Source organism: Thunnus thynnus, chromosome 8, assembly GCF_963924715.1.
Source record: "Thunnus thynnus chromosome 8, fThuThy2.1, whole genome shotgun sequence".
NCBI lineage: Eukaryota > Metazoa > Chordata > Actinopteri > Scombriformes > Scombridae > Thunnus > Thunnus thynnus.
This window is the reverse complement of record NC_089524.1, coordinates 26,989,190-27,006,744: the sequence shown is the minus strand read 5'-3', so window position 1 is coordinate 27,006,744 and position 17,555 is coordinate 26,989,190. Positions and strand designations below refer to the sequence as shown.

General features: G+C 40.9%; 2 protein-coding genes across 8 annotated transcripts in view; one reads left to right on the top strand and one right to left on the bottom strand.

Annotated features, from left to right (window-relative positions):
• The window catches only part of palld (palladin, cytoskeletal associated protein), a 63,671-nt gene that overhangs the window by 21,880 nt on the left and 24,236 nt on the right, over nucleotides 1-17,555 (bottom strand). For 5 of the 7 annotated variants that reach the window (XM_067597631.1, XM_067597632.1, XM_067597626.1 and 2 more), the window contains 5 exons: nucleotides 15,846-15,987; nucleotides 15,685-15,708; nucleotides 14,750-14,869; nucleotides 3,882-4,344; nucleotides 2,883-2,918 (listed from right to left, as the gene is read on the bottom strand). In XM_067597631.1, the coding sequence (XP_067453732.1) occupies nucleotides 2,883-2,918; nucleotides 3,882-4,344; nucleotides 14,750-14,869; nucleotides 15,685-15,708; nucleotides 15,846-15,987 (785 nt within the window). The remainder of the gene's footprint in view (nucleotides 1-2,882; nucleotides 2,919-3,881; nucleotides 4,345-14,749; nucleotides 14,870-15,684; nucleotides 15,709-15,845; nucleotides 15,988-17,555) is intronic. The other 2 variants (XM_067597627.1, XM_067597628.1) reach the window with 2 other exon arrangements.
• LOC137188162 (proteoglycan 4-like) lies at nucleotides 8,814-11,147 on the top strand. Its single transcript, XM_067597641.1, has one exon. It carries the CDS (start codon nucleotides 8,939-8,941, stop codon nucleotides 10,760-10,762), a length of 1,824 nt encoding a protein of 607 aa, XP_067453742.1. The 5' UTR covers nucleotides 8,814-8,938; the 3' UTR covers nucleotides 10,763-11,147.

Below are 17,555 nucleotides of genomic sequence, written 5' to 3'. Positions count from 1 at the left end.
CATTCTATGTAGACTCAACCTACAATCTGTAGGTATAAAGATGTCTTAACAACATAAGGAAGTCAACAAGACATTATTTAACTGCTACCATACAGAAATCCGGACATCAAAAATGTGAAAACACGAGACAACTTGCACATGTTTCTCCTCCAGTACTAGTAGGGGTGTGTCATAATGCCAAAACGTTCTTGTGAAATGTCACACTAGGCAAGCATGAACCTTTATTAATATAAGAAAGCTGACAATGTACACCAGCAGCCTGGACATGTCATCCATCAACACCCACTCACAAACATGTGCATACATGTGCGTGACTGCACACACACACACACACACACACACACACACACACACACACACACACAGATTTACAAGCTCCAGGTGTTATCAGTCTATTATGATGTGACTTTACAGATGGGTTACGTGTGCACAGTTAAACCCTGGAGATCCCTGAAGAGAGAGGAGTTGTGTTGTTGAATCAGGAGAGACCATAATTCTGTCCAACATGGCAGTGACCTTATTTTGAGATGAACAGTTTCATCAAGCTGAATTATAGCTTGTAACATAATATCCTCTCATATTATGCCTCATAGCTATACAGTAGCTTTATTTAGACCGTTCTGCAGGAGCTACAGTGTATCATGACCAGCTCACACAATCAAACAGGCTCCAATCCCACCATAACCTTTAGTTACCTCACATAACACGTCTGCTTAAAGTAATAAGTCACTGTAGCAAAACATTTTCTGCTTAATCCTCAAAGCAGTTTATGAGAGGGCTACCAAAACACTGGCTGTACATGGTGTCACTTGTTAATTTTATCCTGCTTACAGGAGTCTGAAAATAACACATCCATCAAATCACCAACCAAAGCAAGTAACCCAAATATTATATGTTTCAATCACTTTTTAAAAAATTCCAGAAGAGGCTACAATGAGATAGTGCTGCTAATTTGCCATCTATTTTCTACCATGTGGTAAAGGCTTTTGCTTTCTTTCCAGACCTGAGGGTTGGTTCAGATCCAACTAGCCAATCTGAGCCTCTCCCCTGAGAATTTCCTTTGATTCTTATCCTGACGTCTGGCATCAACACTGGCCATCAAACCCAAATACTTACCAACCCTAACCCCTCTTCCTTCGGCACTGAAAAACAGCGGTCCTGTTTTCACAACTCAGGTCTCTTGCAGTTCCTCTTGCCTGCCAAATCACACAGCTACTTCCTCCATCTCATCAGCTCAGTGTTATTTGAAGCAAAAATCATCCCTGAAACAGGCTTCCAGTATGTTATTCCTATGATTTAGACCAATTTATTCAAGATTTGTGAACACGAACACATTTCTCCAACAGCTATAAACACTGGTGTTAGGATTGTAATGTTATTTGATGCAGCTGCCTCTTTATAAGTAAAACTGGGTGCTGTGAAAATCCAGAATGATTTTTGGGGATATCCTCATATGAGTAACATTTACTTGGGAATAAAAACTTAACTGTGCAGAGAAATAAATAATAAATTCTAGGCCCTTGTGCCTCAAGTTAACTGCTCACTTAAATAATAAAACTCCATCCATACTGATCTACACTGCCTTTATGTAAATGCAGTGAAACAATTAGGCTATTACATGATATTGCCCTATTTAAAAAAAAAAAACAAGACATTAGGGTCATAGTTTCCATGCTGTCTATTGAATTTACAACAATTCAACAATTGGATGCATTGCTAGAAAGGTTTGTGCTTATTAAAAAGAACTCCTGTAAAACGGAAAACAAGCACTTAAAGTAACCAGCAAGGATCATTTTCAAAGGCTGCAGGCTTTGCTGTGCTCTGTTGATGTTTCACAGCAGCATGTGTCTCACAAAGAAACATCAGTCTGCCCGGGATGTGCCACACAACAAACAGGATATGATAAACTCTATGATGAGCTTGGGGGCTTTAGTTTCAGAGTGGTCATCCTCTGTTGCTACACGTTACCTGAGGAAACACAGCGCAGTTTGGCAGAAACATGAGCTTTGGTTAATGGCAGGGCTGCTGTTTTTACTGTGTAATTACAGAATTTAAAGGGGAGAGGGCAGGAGAGTGGCAGTTTATGTGTTCTAATTGCTTCACAGTTGGGAGCTGATTGTTTCTAGCGGTGTGTTCATGTTGTTATTGTGGAAAAACTCAGAGAGAAGCAACTTTATTGTCTCTCTGCTATTTGGAGCGAGAAATGATACCCAGCATCTCTCATTCATCGAGGTGTCGTACATAAAAGTCTGAACTGAAGATTAATCTCATATTTGTTTGAAATATATATATGCTACAGTTAAATATATGTGTGCACAACACATGGAGAATGTATTTATCAAAGACTGTGCTTATTCTTTGTGACAAAGTCTAATGGTATATTCATCTCTCTTGCCATATGTAAGATCTGAAATCTAATATTGAACTTTTTATTCTGACTTTTGCATCAAATAAACACAAATAAACAGCAAACTAAAATATTGAGGGCTATTCTCTCTATATATTATCTCTCTCTATAGGACTGGCACTTCCTACTGAGAAGCCCAGTAAGCAGGTCAGATCTTTTGATTCATCCAGGGTATGCAAAATTTGCTCCAACAAACATACATAAAACAAACATACATAAGTGTCATTTGCATCCGCTGATTTCACTCCGTTATCGACAAGCTTCCTCTGATTTATCAACCCACAGTGTAATTATGTAAAGTTGTTTTGGTGGCATGTGAAAGTGTAATGAATTTGATGTGACACGTGCTTTAATATAATTTCTACTGTTGATTCTGTGTTTTCATACCATTATAGCCATAACTTGGATAGGAAAGGCTACATGTGGCGCCACTCAAATCACACCCAGAGCATCACGCTCACAGCCAAATATTTACCTGTAATTTTCTTCCTCCTCCTCTAAATTCCCAGCTCTGGAAGCACAGAATTAACAAGTCATAACAATTATGTCAGCAGATATGCAACAACACCCATGAGCAGGAATCAAATCCAGTACACATGCAGTGGCATTGGGCTCTGCAAGGCAAGAGCTTCACTATACTGTAGCCAATCTTGAATACATGCAGCCTGTCACATCACAGCAACACTGTTACCAACTGTTGACATAGTGCACGTTGTTACATACTCTGACAGTCATTCTGTAATATTGAAAATAAAATTGCCCTATAAAGGTAAGTTAGATGGCGAGAAAAGGGAAAATGTTGACTGTGAAAAATTTTAAAAAGGGCAAAGAAGTGAAAGAATACACTTTATGATCAGTGTCTATGATTATTTATGATCACCATACCCCCACTCCCCTATTTATTTCTTGTCAGCCCTCAACTATATGATGTTTAATAAAGGCAAAAATACCTAAATGCATCAGCAAGTGCAATTAACTCCATGCACAAGAGGCTTGTTCACTGCAGTCTGTAGAATCTCAGGAAAAGGGACCACTGAAAACAAAGTCATTCAATGCCCAACTCTCATCTAACAACAATGACATCCTACCTGATCCCTATAGAGCTCACAGAAAGGTGCTCAGGAAAAAAACACACAATGGCTCTCTCCTGGGCTGGCCATGCAGGCCGAGGTCAGACAGAAACAATAGGAGCCATCCAGCAAAAGCCAAACAGATCTGTTTACAGCCACAGACAGATAGACAGCAGCTGGCAGACTCGCCCTGGCACACATGATGCCACACTGACACTGACATAAAGGCAGGGGAATGCTTTTGTTCTAAAACGGCCTGGGATTCCCCCTTTAACCCTTTCACAGCACTATCATTTCCACCAGATTTCAGGCAGTCCTCCCAGTCTGTCTGCTTCCCACCAGCCCCCCTTAGTGACAAGCTTGCCCCCGGGGCACAGACGCACGGGGACATGACAGGTACTCACAGCTTTGGTTTGGGCTTGGTAGGCAGAGGAGGGCCGTCCTTCCCAGGGGATGGAGACAGCTTTCCTGTGGTTGGAGGTGAGTCTGGTGCCACCTGGGCTGGACTTTGGACATCTGTCATAGGGTCAGAATGAGGCAGAGGTGCAGGAGCAGGTTGGGGTGGTGGTGTGGTCTCTTTAGGCGGGCTTGGAAGGGACAAGGGATGTGGAAGTTGGCCATTCTGTACAGACCCTTTCCCTTTGTCCTCCACCTCTGAGCCCAACTGTACTGGAGGCAGGGCCGAGACACTGGGCCAGATCTCCAGCTCCTTGACATGAACAGCCTCAGTGCTGGGCTGAGGCAGCATCTTGGGTGGCAGCTCCAGGAGGCTGATCTCTGTGGGTGGGGGAGGAGGGGGGAAGGCTGCCGCATCCTCAAACCCAGAGCTATCACCAGACATGCCATTACTGGATGAGTCCTCGGCTGCTGAGGGAAACAAACAATAGGAAAGTGGAAAATGTTGGACTTGAATGTTTAGTTTTTGTTCTCGCCATCAGTAGAAGATTATACACACACACACAAGGCTGCACCACAGCTGATCTGATCTAAAGCAGCAGCTGGAATCAGTCAGGCTGATGCAATTCCTGTTTATTCAGCCTTTCCTTTGACTGTGCGATGAGTCCTGTACTGTATATACACAGAATACATGCAGAAATATTTGTGTCCTGCTGTACTCACACAGAGCTGCATATAAACTCACTCCTCTCACCCTTTATCCCATACAGACAACATAATAATAAACAGGACGAAAGATGGTCATGTTGTTGAGACATACCATACTAGTTTTCAACATCAAACCACAGAAACTCCAGTAACTGCATGACTATCAGAGGTCAGTGTAATGACCAAGCACTGATTCATTTTCTTCCGTAAGTAGACTTAATCAATCGGAAAATATGCATTTAATTTTGTTGCATTTTTAAAATGATACTGTATTTACTTCAATAAATAGTGTAGCCCTTAAATCATCATGAGTAATAAAACATAAAATGGACTTCATCTTCAGTCTCAGCTTCATCACTTATCAAACAAAGTCTTTTCTCTTCAGGTAGAGAAGTAAACTGACCTGTTCCTACAACTGATGGTGATGTAGCTGAATGCAACTGTGCACACAGAGATCTTTGACTTTGGGATAAATTCTGCTTTACATGAGCTTCCACACTGTAGTTGTTTTTCATCAGACAACATGTTCTTTATTTAGGTTTCTACCAAACATCAACAGACCATCTTTCTTTGTACATCAGGAAGAGTTAGTTGCGGTGGGAATCATGAATATTATGCTGTAATCTGTTTTGGTAAATAAAAAAGAATCAATCATACAAAATAAGGATTTCACCTCATTAATCCAGAGGTGTCCATGCAAAATGTCCCAATCAAAAATCTCTCTAGTGAGCCTCTGTTGAGGCGTGTTCACAAGTCTGTTCCACAGTCAGATCATCTCACATTTCTGACATTAGGTGGTTTCATCCACCTCCAATCTGAAACATGACACGCACAAGACTTATACAGTTGTGTATAAGTACAAAATCCCAGATCTTTACAGAGTTTGCCTTTGATCAGCACTGATCCCAGTTCCCTACCTGCTGAATTCACTAAAACACTACTACACTAATTATAAGTGAGATGCTCATCCAAAATAAAACCTAAATATTTATACTGGTCACCATATGACAGCACTGTTGAACCAAGTTTAAAAATAACTGCACTTCTTGCAACTGATTGCTGCCTGAAATGTGCTATTTTTGTTTTATCTTGGTTTACCATAAGTCTCCATTTCCAGCACCATTCAGCATGAACATTTCCTGTAGATCTTTTTCATGTTCTGCTAGTAAAATTATATCATCAGCATAAAGTAAATAAAATAAATCATCCCCCAGCTTACAAGATTTCATTTAAAAGCTAAATCATGAACATAAACAGAGAACAGTGTTGGTGACAACACGTCTCCTTGTTTAACACCAAACTGTTGGAAACCATCTTGTTTTAAACTCATTAACTTGAACGCAGGCAACAGGTGCTCAATAAAGAGACTTAATGGCATTAAACAATTATCAATCAACTCCTGAAGTTAGCAAGAGAAGAGGTCTCTATTTACCCAATCAAACACCTTCTGAAAATCAATAAAACATAATAATGTAGACGTATTTTCCTTAATTCTTGTTTTGACAGCTGATGTAACAGTATATACATGTAATCAATAGCTTTTTCTGAAGCCATTTTCCTACCAGCAAACTTGTCCTACAAGTCTGTGATTAAAGAGCAATGAATACATTTATACACGGTGCTGATAAGGCTAATGCCTCTATAGCTAAGTGCTAATTTGGGATCATTTGTTGATGCTTTAGGGATAAGTTTAATGTTGATCTTATACCACTGAGAAGGAATAATGCCATCATCAAAACAAACCTGAAATAGCTAAAACAGAAAATAATTTAAATAATTCTCTTCACTTCATTAAAAATGTCATCGTTACCAGTAGATTTCCTAAATTTACTCTTTTCAGTCACCTTTTATATACATATGTATGTATAGTCTGACTGAAGATTTCACCCTTTCTGTATGTCCGTGTGCATCTTCCTGACACTTCCTGACCAGGTCATGTGACACTGGTGGAAAAGCTGTTCTGTGTGAGAATATCAGACACTATTAAGAAGTAATTATTCATTAATGAATTAACACAGACAATGCCATTATTGAGAGGCACTGCTCTGCTAAACTAGAATATCTCAGATTTAAGCTTAGACCTTTCTATCTGCCCAGAGACTTAACATCTACATACATCCCCACCAGATGCTAATGCTAAGCATGCAATGAAAGTATTGCATGCTGCCATTAGCAAACAACAGACTAAATACCCAGCTGATGCCAAGGTGTTCTAGTTCTTATATAGTGTCGGGGGGCATGCCAGTCCCCCCTCTACATCATGGATCCACCATTTCAGGCCTGCCCAAAAAGTTCTGAACACAAACATGGTGAAAAACAGTTTAATGGTCTAACTCTACAATTCAGTACTAGATCGTTCACAGTCTTTTCACAATTATTTTCTAAAATGAATAATGTGTTTCAAAAGAAATCTTTTGATTTTCCTTCACACAGACTTTAATAAATATATTTAGAAATATGAGGAAACTTCCCTCACATTTGCACCATTTCCAATTTAACGTTTTACTCCATAATTCCAAATTCTGTCTGTATACATTAAATAGATACTTTATGCAGTGTAGCACAAACGTATTCAGTTCTCTGAAGGCTAATAAGATGACACCTACGTAGATGCGCCTGTGTAATCTTTTAATGCAGTTTTAAGTTCCAGACAATTATATTTCTGCACATGCATTTGTCTATCAGATATAGAAAGAAGAGTTTGTCCTGCTCTAGATGTTTATAAGTAAAAAGGTACTGTTGTTGATGAGAAATTATATGACTGGAAAATATAAACTCCAAACTCATAATTTCAGTTATATCCTGACCCCAATTGTGATATATGTCCGGTAATTAATTGGTTAAAGAGGATTATTTAGTAAAAAGATCAACATTTAACTGTATTTAAACTGCAAAACCAAGACAATAGAAACAAAACAATAGAAACATCTGCAAATATAGACACAGTTTTCAAAAGTGTTTTTCCAATTTTTTAATGTGATTTTCCATACTGTGAAATTTCGAACTGTATTGAAAAAATATACAAAAAACATTTATTCTTTTGATGTATTTAATGAGAGAAAAGAATTAAATGGGTGAGAGTAATGGGTGTTTGTGTATGTATGTGTAGGGATACACACACACACACACACACACACACACACACAAACATAACAGGGATTAGGAAATGCATAAATATATGAAATGCATGCATTTCATATATTTATGCATTTAATAAGAGGAAAAATGGGAAGGTAAAGGGGAGATTAGGGGTGAGGGTTAATAGTTTTGGGGAGTAGGGTTAATGGAGTAGGATTAGTGGTTGAGGTCTGGTCTTGTAGGTATAGTTTGGATGAGCTGTGTGGGGGAGGATTTCAGTGCATGATGGGGTTGGGTGGTGTGGTGATGGGAGAAAGGTGCAAGATGGAGAGCTCCAGTTTATTTGAATAACTGGTGGAATCTTTTCCACAGAGATTTCTTCTTGCTTTTCTTGGGCTCTTTGGCTTCGATCTCGATCTCTTCCATCTGCTTCTCCAGATCAGCCATCCTGTCAGTCAAGCCACCGCTGGCTCCCTCCTTCTCCTCGAGGGTCTTGTTACTGAGAGACTCCAGTAGAAGGGACTTTTCCTCCTTCCACTGGCACCTCTCGTTCTCGAGGTCCTCTTTAGCCTGCTTGAGTGCTGCCAACAAATGGGAGGTCTCATCTCGCTGCTTGGCCAGGAGACGGGACCTGTCCTCCTCCCACTGGTGTGTTTTGTGTTGCAGGTCCTTGTTTGTCTGGACCAAGGTAGCCTCCATTCTAAATGTTAACTCCATGTTCTGGGCCAAGACCATTTCCATCTCTCCCTGCTCTTTCTTCTCAGCCTCCAGAGCGTTTTCTAACTGCCCAATTTTATTGGAAGCTTCACTGTTGGCCTGCCTCTCTTGAGATCGTTTCTGGACGCACTGGTTCACAGTAAGTGTTCACAGTAAGTGTTCACAGTAAGTGTTCACAGTAAGTGTTCACAGTAAGTGTTCATAGTAAGTGTTCACAGAAAGTCTCTGTGTCTCACTGCTGGAGGTTTGAGATGTAAGCTGAGATTCGAGAATCGTTTCAAATAAATATATAGATAAAGTTATTTAAAAAAAAAAAAAAAAAAAAAAGATTCTAGAATGCTTTATGCAAATGAGGCCTTTACTGCATCATAAAAACTGGTGATGTCACAAAGGAATCTCAGCTTCTCAGACCTCCAGAAGTAAGACACATACATCTTACTGTGAACACTTGCTGTGAACACTTACTGTGAACACTTACTGTGAACACTTGCTGTGAACACTTGCTGTGAACACTTACTGTGAACACTTACTGTGAACCAGTGCGCCCAGAAACGATCTCAAGATGGAGACAAGTGGAAACAAAAAAAGCAGGAAAGGCAGGAACAAGAGGATCATCAAACATATCCCGCGTACCTCCAATCAGGGTGGTGCTCCCCTCAGCCCAGAAAAAAAGTCTGTCAAGACCGAAGACCGGGCCATCAAAAAGGACCAAGAGGAAAGGGAGAAACCTCAACCGGTGGTGGAGGAAAAGAAAGAAAAACCTCAGCCGGTAAACCCATGGAAGAAAAACCTCCAAGAGGGGAGCAACCTGGTGTACTGCCAGGTACATAACAAAGCTGATTACCCTGCCCTGCCGAGACGACATTTCAGGCAGGGTCAGATGAGACAGGAGCCAGAGTTACCAACCACAGCTCCAGAGTCACAGCCTGCCAAATCACCTGAGGAGGCAGAGCCTGTCACAGCTCCCCAAGAGCCAGAGCCTGTCACAGCTCCCCAAGAGCCAGAGTCTGCAACAGCACCTGGAAAGCCAGAATCTGTCACAGCTCCTCAGGGGCCAGAGCCTGTCACAGCTTCCCAAGAGCCAGAGCTTGTCACAGCTCCCCAAGAGCCAGAGTCTGCAACAGCACCTGAAAAGCCAGAATCTGTCACAGCTCCTCAGGGGCCAGAGCTTGTCACAGCTCCCCAAGAGCCAGAGCCTGCCATGTCACCTGTGGAGCCAGAGCCTGCAACACCACCTGAGGAGCCAGAGCCTGTCACAGCTTCCCAAGAGCCAGAGCCTGCAACAGCTCCTCAGGAGCCAGAGCCTGCCACAGCCCTCCAAGAGCCAGAGCCTGCCACAGCCCTCCAAGAGCCAGAGCCTGCAACAGCTCCTCAGGAGCCAGAGCACGCCATTGCCCTCCAAGAGCCAGAACCTGCCACAGCCCTCCAAGAGCCAGAGCCTGCCACAGCCCTCCAAGAGCCAGAGCCTGCCACAACCCTCCAAGAGCCAGAGCCTGCAACAGCTCCTCAGGAGCCAGAGCATGCCATTGCCCTCCAAGAGCCAGAGCCTGCCACAGCCCTCCAACAGCCAGAGCCTGCAGCAGCTCCTCAGGAGCCACATCCAACCACATTAACCAAATTATTCGCTGATCTAGGGTTCACTGTGACAGCACAACAGCCTGCATGTCCTGTCCAGAAAACCAGTGTGGAGGTCTACTGTGAGCAGACCAACCAGGCTCTGCTCCAGATCCCTGAGCTTGAGCTTCAAAGGATCGGAGAAGAGAAGGAGGAGCAGATCTCTAAACTGGCAAAGGAGAAAGAAGTCCTGCTAAAAGAGGTAGTGCAATGGAAACAATTGCTGAAGAGCCAAACAACAGAGGCAAACCTCCAGCAAGGATTTCTAAAAGCTCAGCTTTCCAAAGAGAGGCAGGCCAACAGTGAAGCGTCTAATAAAATTAGGCAGTTAGAGAACGCTCTGGAGGCTGAGAAGAAAGAGCAGGGAGAGATGGAAATGGTCTTGGCCCAAAACATGGAGTTAACGTTTAAAATGGAGGCTACCTTGGTCCAGACAAACAAGGACCTGCAACACAAAACACACCAGTGGGAGGAGGACAGGTCCCGTCTCCTGGCCAAACAGCAGGATGAGACCTCCCGTCTGTTGGCAGCACTCAAGCAGGCTAAAGAGGACCTCGAGAACGAGAGGCGCCAGTGGAAGGAGGAAAAGTCCCTTCTACTGGAGTCTCTCAGTAACAAGACCCTCGAGGAGAAGGAGGGAGCCAGCGGAGGCTTGATTGACAGGATGGCTGATCTGGAGAGGCAGATGGAAGAGATTGAGATCGAAGCCAAAGAGCCCAAGAAAAGCAAGAAGAAATCTCTGTGGAAAAGATTCCGCCAGTTATTCAAATAAACTGGAGCTCTCCATCCTGCACATCTCTCCCATCACCACACCACCCAACCCCATCATGCAAGATACAAGACCAGACCTCAACCACTAATCCTACTCCATTAACCCTACTCCCCAATACTATTAACCCTCACCCCTTATCTCCCCTTTACCCTTTTCCTCTTATTAAATGCATAAATATATGAAATGCATGCATTTCATATATTTATGCATTTCCTAATTCCTATTATGTTTGTGTGTGTGTGTGTGTATCCCAACGCATACATATACACACACACACACACACACACCCAAACACCCATTACTCTCACCCATTTAATTCGGCACTTTTCTCTCATTAAATACATCAAAAATATAAATGTTTTTTGTATATTTTTTCAATACAGTTCGAAATTTCACAGTATGGAAAATGACATTAAAAAAATTGGAAAAAACCTTTGAAAACTGTGTCTATATTTGCAGATGTTTATACTGTTTTGTTTCTACTGTCTTGGTTTCACAGTTTAAGTATAGTTAAATGTTGACCTTTTTACTAAATAATCCTCTTTAACCAATTAATTACCGGACATATATCACAATTGGGGTCAGGATATAACTCTGAAATTATGAGTTTGGAGTTTATATTTTCCAGTCATATAATTTCTCATCAACAACAGTACCTTTTTACTTATAAACATCTAGAGCAGGACAAACTCTTCTTTCTATATCTGATAGACAAATGCATGTGCAGAAATATAATTGTCTGGAACTTAAAACTGCATTAAAAGATCACACAGGCGCATCTGCGTAGGTGTCATCTTATTAGCCTTCAGAGAACTGAATACGTTTGTGCTACACTGCATAAAGTATCTATTTAATGTATACAGACAGAATTTGGAATTATGGAGTAAAACGTTAAATTGGAAATGGTGCAAATGTGAGGGAAGTTTCCTCATATTTCTAAATATATTTCTTAAAGTCTGTGTAAAGGAAAATCAGAGATTTCTTTTGAAACACATTATTCATTTTAGAAAATAATTGTGAAAAGACTGTGAACGATCTAGTACTGAATTGTAGAGTTAGACCATTAAACTGTTTTTCACCATATTTGTGTTGGTGGATCCATGATGTAGAGGGGGGACTGGCATGCCCCCCGACACTATATAAGAACTAGAACACCTTGGCATCAGCTGGGTATTTAGTCTGTTGTTTGCTAATGGCAGCATGCAATACTTTCATTGCATGCTTAGCATTAGCATCTGGTGGGGATGTATGTAGATGTTAAGTCTCTGGGCAGATAGAAAGGTCTAAGCTTAAATCTGAGATATTCTAGTTTAGCAGAGCAGTGCCTCTCAATAATGGCATTGTCTGTGTTAATTCATTAATGAATAATTACTTCTTAATAGTGTCTGATATTCTCACACAGAACAGCTTTTCCACCAGTGTCACATGACCTGGTCAGGAAGTGTCGGACAGTGTAACAACAACAACAACAACACAGGAATATCGTGTAAACAATATAATTCTACTTGCTAAATATAAATCTCCCCCTGTATTTGAAGTCATTAAAAATCATTATCAAAGACATATAGTATTTCCTGTTTTTCATCATATTGGAGAAGCAGAAAGCGACAGGTGATTAAACAGACAGTAACATATTGTAAGGAAAGTCTCCTCATGTTTGAACGCAGACGGTATGAATCCTCAAGCAACAAGACGGCTCTTCCTTCAATCCCCCAGGAATGCTGGCCAACAACACATCAGTGAGATTTACAAACCTCTCACTGACCAGACCATCAACACAATGTCCTGTGAACACAAACTTTGACCGACAAATTCACAATCCAGTGTGAACTGCAAGCACAATGTGGATAAACATCACCTCACCACTGGATATCACAACTCACCTGTAGGGACCAGTGACCAAGTGTGTTTACCCATACAAGGAATTTGACTCCGGTTTCTCGTTCATCACTTACACACAGTTCCAAGAACAATGTTCAGGAAGATGCACACGGACATACAGAAAGGGTGAAATCTTCAGTCAGACTATACATACATATGTATATAAAAGGTGACTGAAAAGAGTAAATTCAGGAAATCTACTGGTAATGATGACATTTCTAATGAAGTGCAGAAGTCTCCTAAATTATTTAAAGTTCTGTTTTAGCTATTTCAGGTTTTTTTTGATGATGGCATTATTCCTTCTCAGTGGTATAAGATCAACATTAAACTTATCCCTAAAGCATCAACAAATGATCCCAAATTCGCACTTAGCTATAGAGGCATTAGCCTTATCAGCACCGTGTATAAATGTATTCATTGCTCTTTAATCACAGACTTGTAGGACAGGTTTGCTGGTAGGAAAAATGGCTTCAGAAAAAGCTAGAGCTATTGATTACATATATATATTGTTACATCAGCTGTCAAAACAAGAATTGAGGAAAATACGTCTACATTATTATGTTTTATTGATTTTCAGAAGGTGTTTGATTGGGTAAATAGAGACCTCTTCTCTTGCTAACTTCAGGAGTTGATGGATAATTGTTTAATGCCATTAAGTCTCTTTATTGAGCACCTGTTGCCTGTGTTCAAGTTAATGAGTTTAAAACAAGATGGTTTCCAACAGTTTGGTGTTAAACAAGGAGACGTGTTGTCACCAACACTGTTCTCTGTTTATGTTCATGATTTAGCTTTTAAATGAAATCTTGTTGATATAATTTTACTAGCAGAACATGAAAAAGATCTACAGGAAATGTTCATAATGAATGGTGCTGGAAATGGAGACTTATGGTAAACCAAGATAAAACAAAAATAGCACATTTCAGGCAGCAATCGGTTGCAAGAAGTGCAGTTATTTTTAAACTTGGCTCAACAGTGCTGTCATATGCTGACCAGTATAAATATTTAGGTTTTATTTTGGATGAGCATCTCACTTATAATTAGGGTAGTAGTGTTTTAGTGAATTCAGCAGGTAGGGAACTGGGATCAGTGCTGATCAAAGGCAAACTCTGTAAAGATCTGGGATTTTGTACTTATACACAACTGTATAAGTCTTGTGCGTGTCATGTTTCAGATTATGCGTCTGTCATTTGGTGATTCTATGAACATGTGAATTATAACATCAAACATTACACAGCTATTGGATGGGTTTTTGGAAGTTCATAAACTTTCAACAGTTTTAGTGGTGATATGGGATGAAACCACCAAAAGTCAAAAATGTGAGATGATCTGACTGTGGAACAGACTTGTGAACACGCCTCAACAGAGGTTCACTAGAGAGATTTTTGTTTGGGACATAAATATAACTAACTAACTAACTAACTAAATAACTAACTAACTATATATATATATATATATACAGTATATATACAGTATATTCACCTTTTGATAACAAGATCTGCTCTTATCAGATTTGCTTGAAGATGGTTTAGATTGAATTTTGATATTCATTATTTGATGCTTTTTATAAAGGGCATTATAAAGGACCAAAAGTAGTACAATTAAAAGTAAATGCATCTGTATGGAATATTGTTACTCGTCATTGATGAAATTAAATGCCTTTAGATTGTAGAAAAGCAATGATGTGCAGTCTCGGACATCATCAATAGATTTTTTAAGGGCCATTTTGAAGCCTGGAGTGGGTTTATGCTTTCCATCATTATATTACTGTTACTAAAGCTCAAAAATCTAAATTTTGGTTAAGGTTAACATGTCCCCCCCAAAAGCTTTAACATCCTTTAAATGGAGCAATAGTTTAAAAATTTGCCACATGGACACAAACTAGAAGAAGACCCTGAAGTATTCTGAATAGTCTATAGACTATGTAAATCAAGGCAGAATTTGTGTGTGTGTGTGTGTGTGTGTGTACGTTTTTTACAGGATAGTAAAGGAACTGCATCTTAATGCACTCCCACATTGGCTTCAACATGGTGCCTGTTGCTTGTTGGTGTCCAGATGCTGCCTTGTGACAACATGCTGACCATCTCTTTGTGTCTGTGTTGGACCCACCTGCAGTGACGGTGAGTTGGGCTGTGCTGTTAATGGAGCCGTACGGGTTGGAAGCAGTGCAGCAGAACAGACCTCCGTCCTCTGGAAAAGCCTCAGCAATGACCAGAGTGCAGATCTCCTCTAAGAAAAAAACAACCACCATCAATGCGCATTTAATGATCAAACTGTTTGTGATCCTAGAAATTAGATTTGTAGCCTGAAGTAAGTCATGATAAAATTAAAAGACTTGAAGCTGATCAACAACAGCGTCAGCACAGGCATGGAATGGATGTTGACACTCGATTTGTTTGTAATGAGACTTGACAGAAACATTAGATGGACAGGAAGACAATTTATGTGCATGGTAGAGTGATGGATATGTGGATATGTCATGTAGACTGGTGACTCACTATACACAGTCAGACACACAGAGAGCAGCAGGCAGAGAGAAGACAAACAAGCATGGACGTAACTATTCATGGATAACAGACAGACAGGCACACACATACCAACACACACATAAACGCTGGAACACAGATGTTCAGGGACGTCTGAGTGACTCACAACCTGTAAGTAACACCTGAAATGACCACTGAGTCACACAGGTGGGAAATGTCTGACGTAAATTAACGTATTGGCCATTGTTTATCTGTGATTTTGTGTGTGTGTGTGTTTTATGTGTTTGAGTTTGCGGATGGTGGGGTTTCTCAGACGTAACCAGGGACTCCTCCTGACTGGTAGATGTGATATTGAGAGTCCTGTGAGACAAAGACTTATTCATTCGTGATTTGCTGTAGTCATAACCAAGTGAAAGGTTGTGGCTGATAATGAGACCGTCAAATTCCAGACATAGCTAATAACCCATTACTAAGTTTAGCCACTTACTGCGGTTGGGAACATGTTGTAATTGACTAAGTCATACCATGATAGACCTGGGAGGAATTGAGGTGACATACCTGGCTCAGCTGCAGATCGAGGCTCTGATTGCCAGTAGAGAAGAAAAACAGAAATACTTAGATTATTAGCATATATGGATTCTTAATTTGGTGCTAAAAATGAGAACACAAAAATTATTCAGATACAATTAGCTTCATGACCATTAAGAAGAACGTCTCACTTTTCTGGAGAATACGGAAATCTGGAGAGTCCATGATCTCCTCTCCCTGGCGGTACCATCTGACCTGCAGAGGAGGACTACCACGGACCCTGCACTCCAGAACCACCACCTGGCCCTCGGATGCCTGGGCATCCTGCAACAGCTGCACAGAGGAGGGATAAATAAGACAAGGAGGGTTATAACAGTAAAAGAGAAGCAATGAGAAAAAGGAGTGAGTGAGTGAAGAATGACGAGGAAATGAGAAAAGACTGAAACCGGTAATGAAAAGAATAAATCTTCTTCAGAAGAGACAGATGTAGATGTAGATAGATGGAGAGAGAAAGAGGGTTGAAAGTGACGCTTTGTCATGCAACACCATTTGAGGAAATGAGCGTCCAGGAGAACATTAGTTTGCTGGTTTTAGGTCTTTTTTTATGGTGCCGTCCACTCAAGAATGAACTTGGAAACCAATTACCATCCATTCACTCCCCTTTTAGGCTAATGAGTACGGCTTGTCTTCAGATCAATCACAGAGTCACTTTTGTTTGTTTTTCCTCTGGCTAATATGATTCTGTAAAACATCACATCTACAATAATATGTTGGTATACACTCCTCCAAGCACCTGACATTTTGTTGGGGTCTATCGGGTCCATCAGCTGTGGTCATCATATAATCAAAAAAGTCCGTTCTGCCAGATGCCACTAAATTCTACACACTGCAAATTTAAAAATTTGGCAAATGATGATGTGAAAGTGAACATTTTATTTTACAGGTTGTCAATCTTAATCTTAAAGTAATCTTTTCAACATTTTTTTTATCATCATTGAACATCAGGATTTTTACAAGACAACCTTCTGATTCTTATGTATATTATATTCTCATATAATTAAACTAACCTATACATATGTGAAAATGGTGCCTTTATGGCATTACTATAGGTGTAGAGAGGACTCTTCCTCATCATCATCCTTACAAACTTGCAGTTTAACCCCTGTGTCTCACCAATCCTATGACACTTCATAGTGTAGGTGAACTAAAAAAACATCCGTGTAGGGGCTGACGGAGAATCCACCATCAGCGCTGTGTTGTCACTTCTGCTGGTTAACAGCGCCAGAGTGGTGTTGGCGGGTATATCCATCAACAAGAGGCACTCAGTGTCAGTGTGGATAAATGTGTTGTGAGCCTGAGCCTTTCTCTTTCTCTGTGCAACTGTGTGTGTCTTTGGTATGGGTATGTTTTGGGAAGACCAAGGGTGGACTGTACATCATGAGTCTGACAGCGTATGTACATGTGTGTGTGTGTGTGTGTGTACGTGTATGTGTTGTACGGGTGACATCACAGTGCTGACTTCAGGCGAACGTCCTCTCAAAGAGATGATTAAAGCCTGAAGCAGTTTGTAAAGGAGGTGGGTAGGGGTGAAGAAAAACAAATGTCTTTTTGTAATGAAGGGGAAAATGATTTAGGGTCTGACTGGCTGGATGAGAGTGAAAGAGACCTGACCCTTGTGGGTTTGGCAATGCTGTTTGAAACTCTGCCTTAGCCCGTCTGAGTCCCACCATCACAAGACCCACAGCCTGAGGCAGAGGGAGCCGGGGGGCTGTTGGGGGGAGTGTTGAAGAGTCTGAGTTGGCAAAGGGCGTTCTTGAGCTGGAAGTGGAGCTCTCATCAAAGCCTGTGTTTTATCTGACCCCCACTGCTGAAAGCCACAGCACTGCACACTGCTATTACAG

Coding starts and splice junctions, on each gene's coding strand:
- LOC137188162 (XM_067597641.1), top strand. CDS start 8,939: ATGGAGACAAGTGGAAACAAAAAAAGCAGGAAAGGCAGGAACAAGAGG.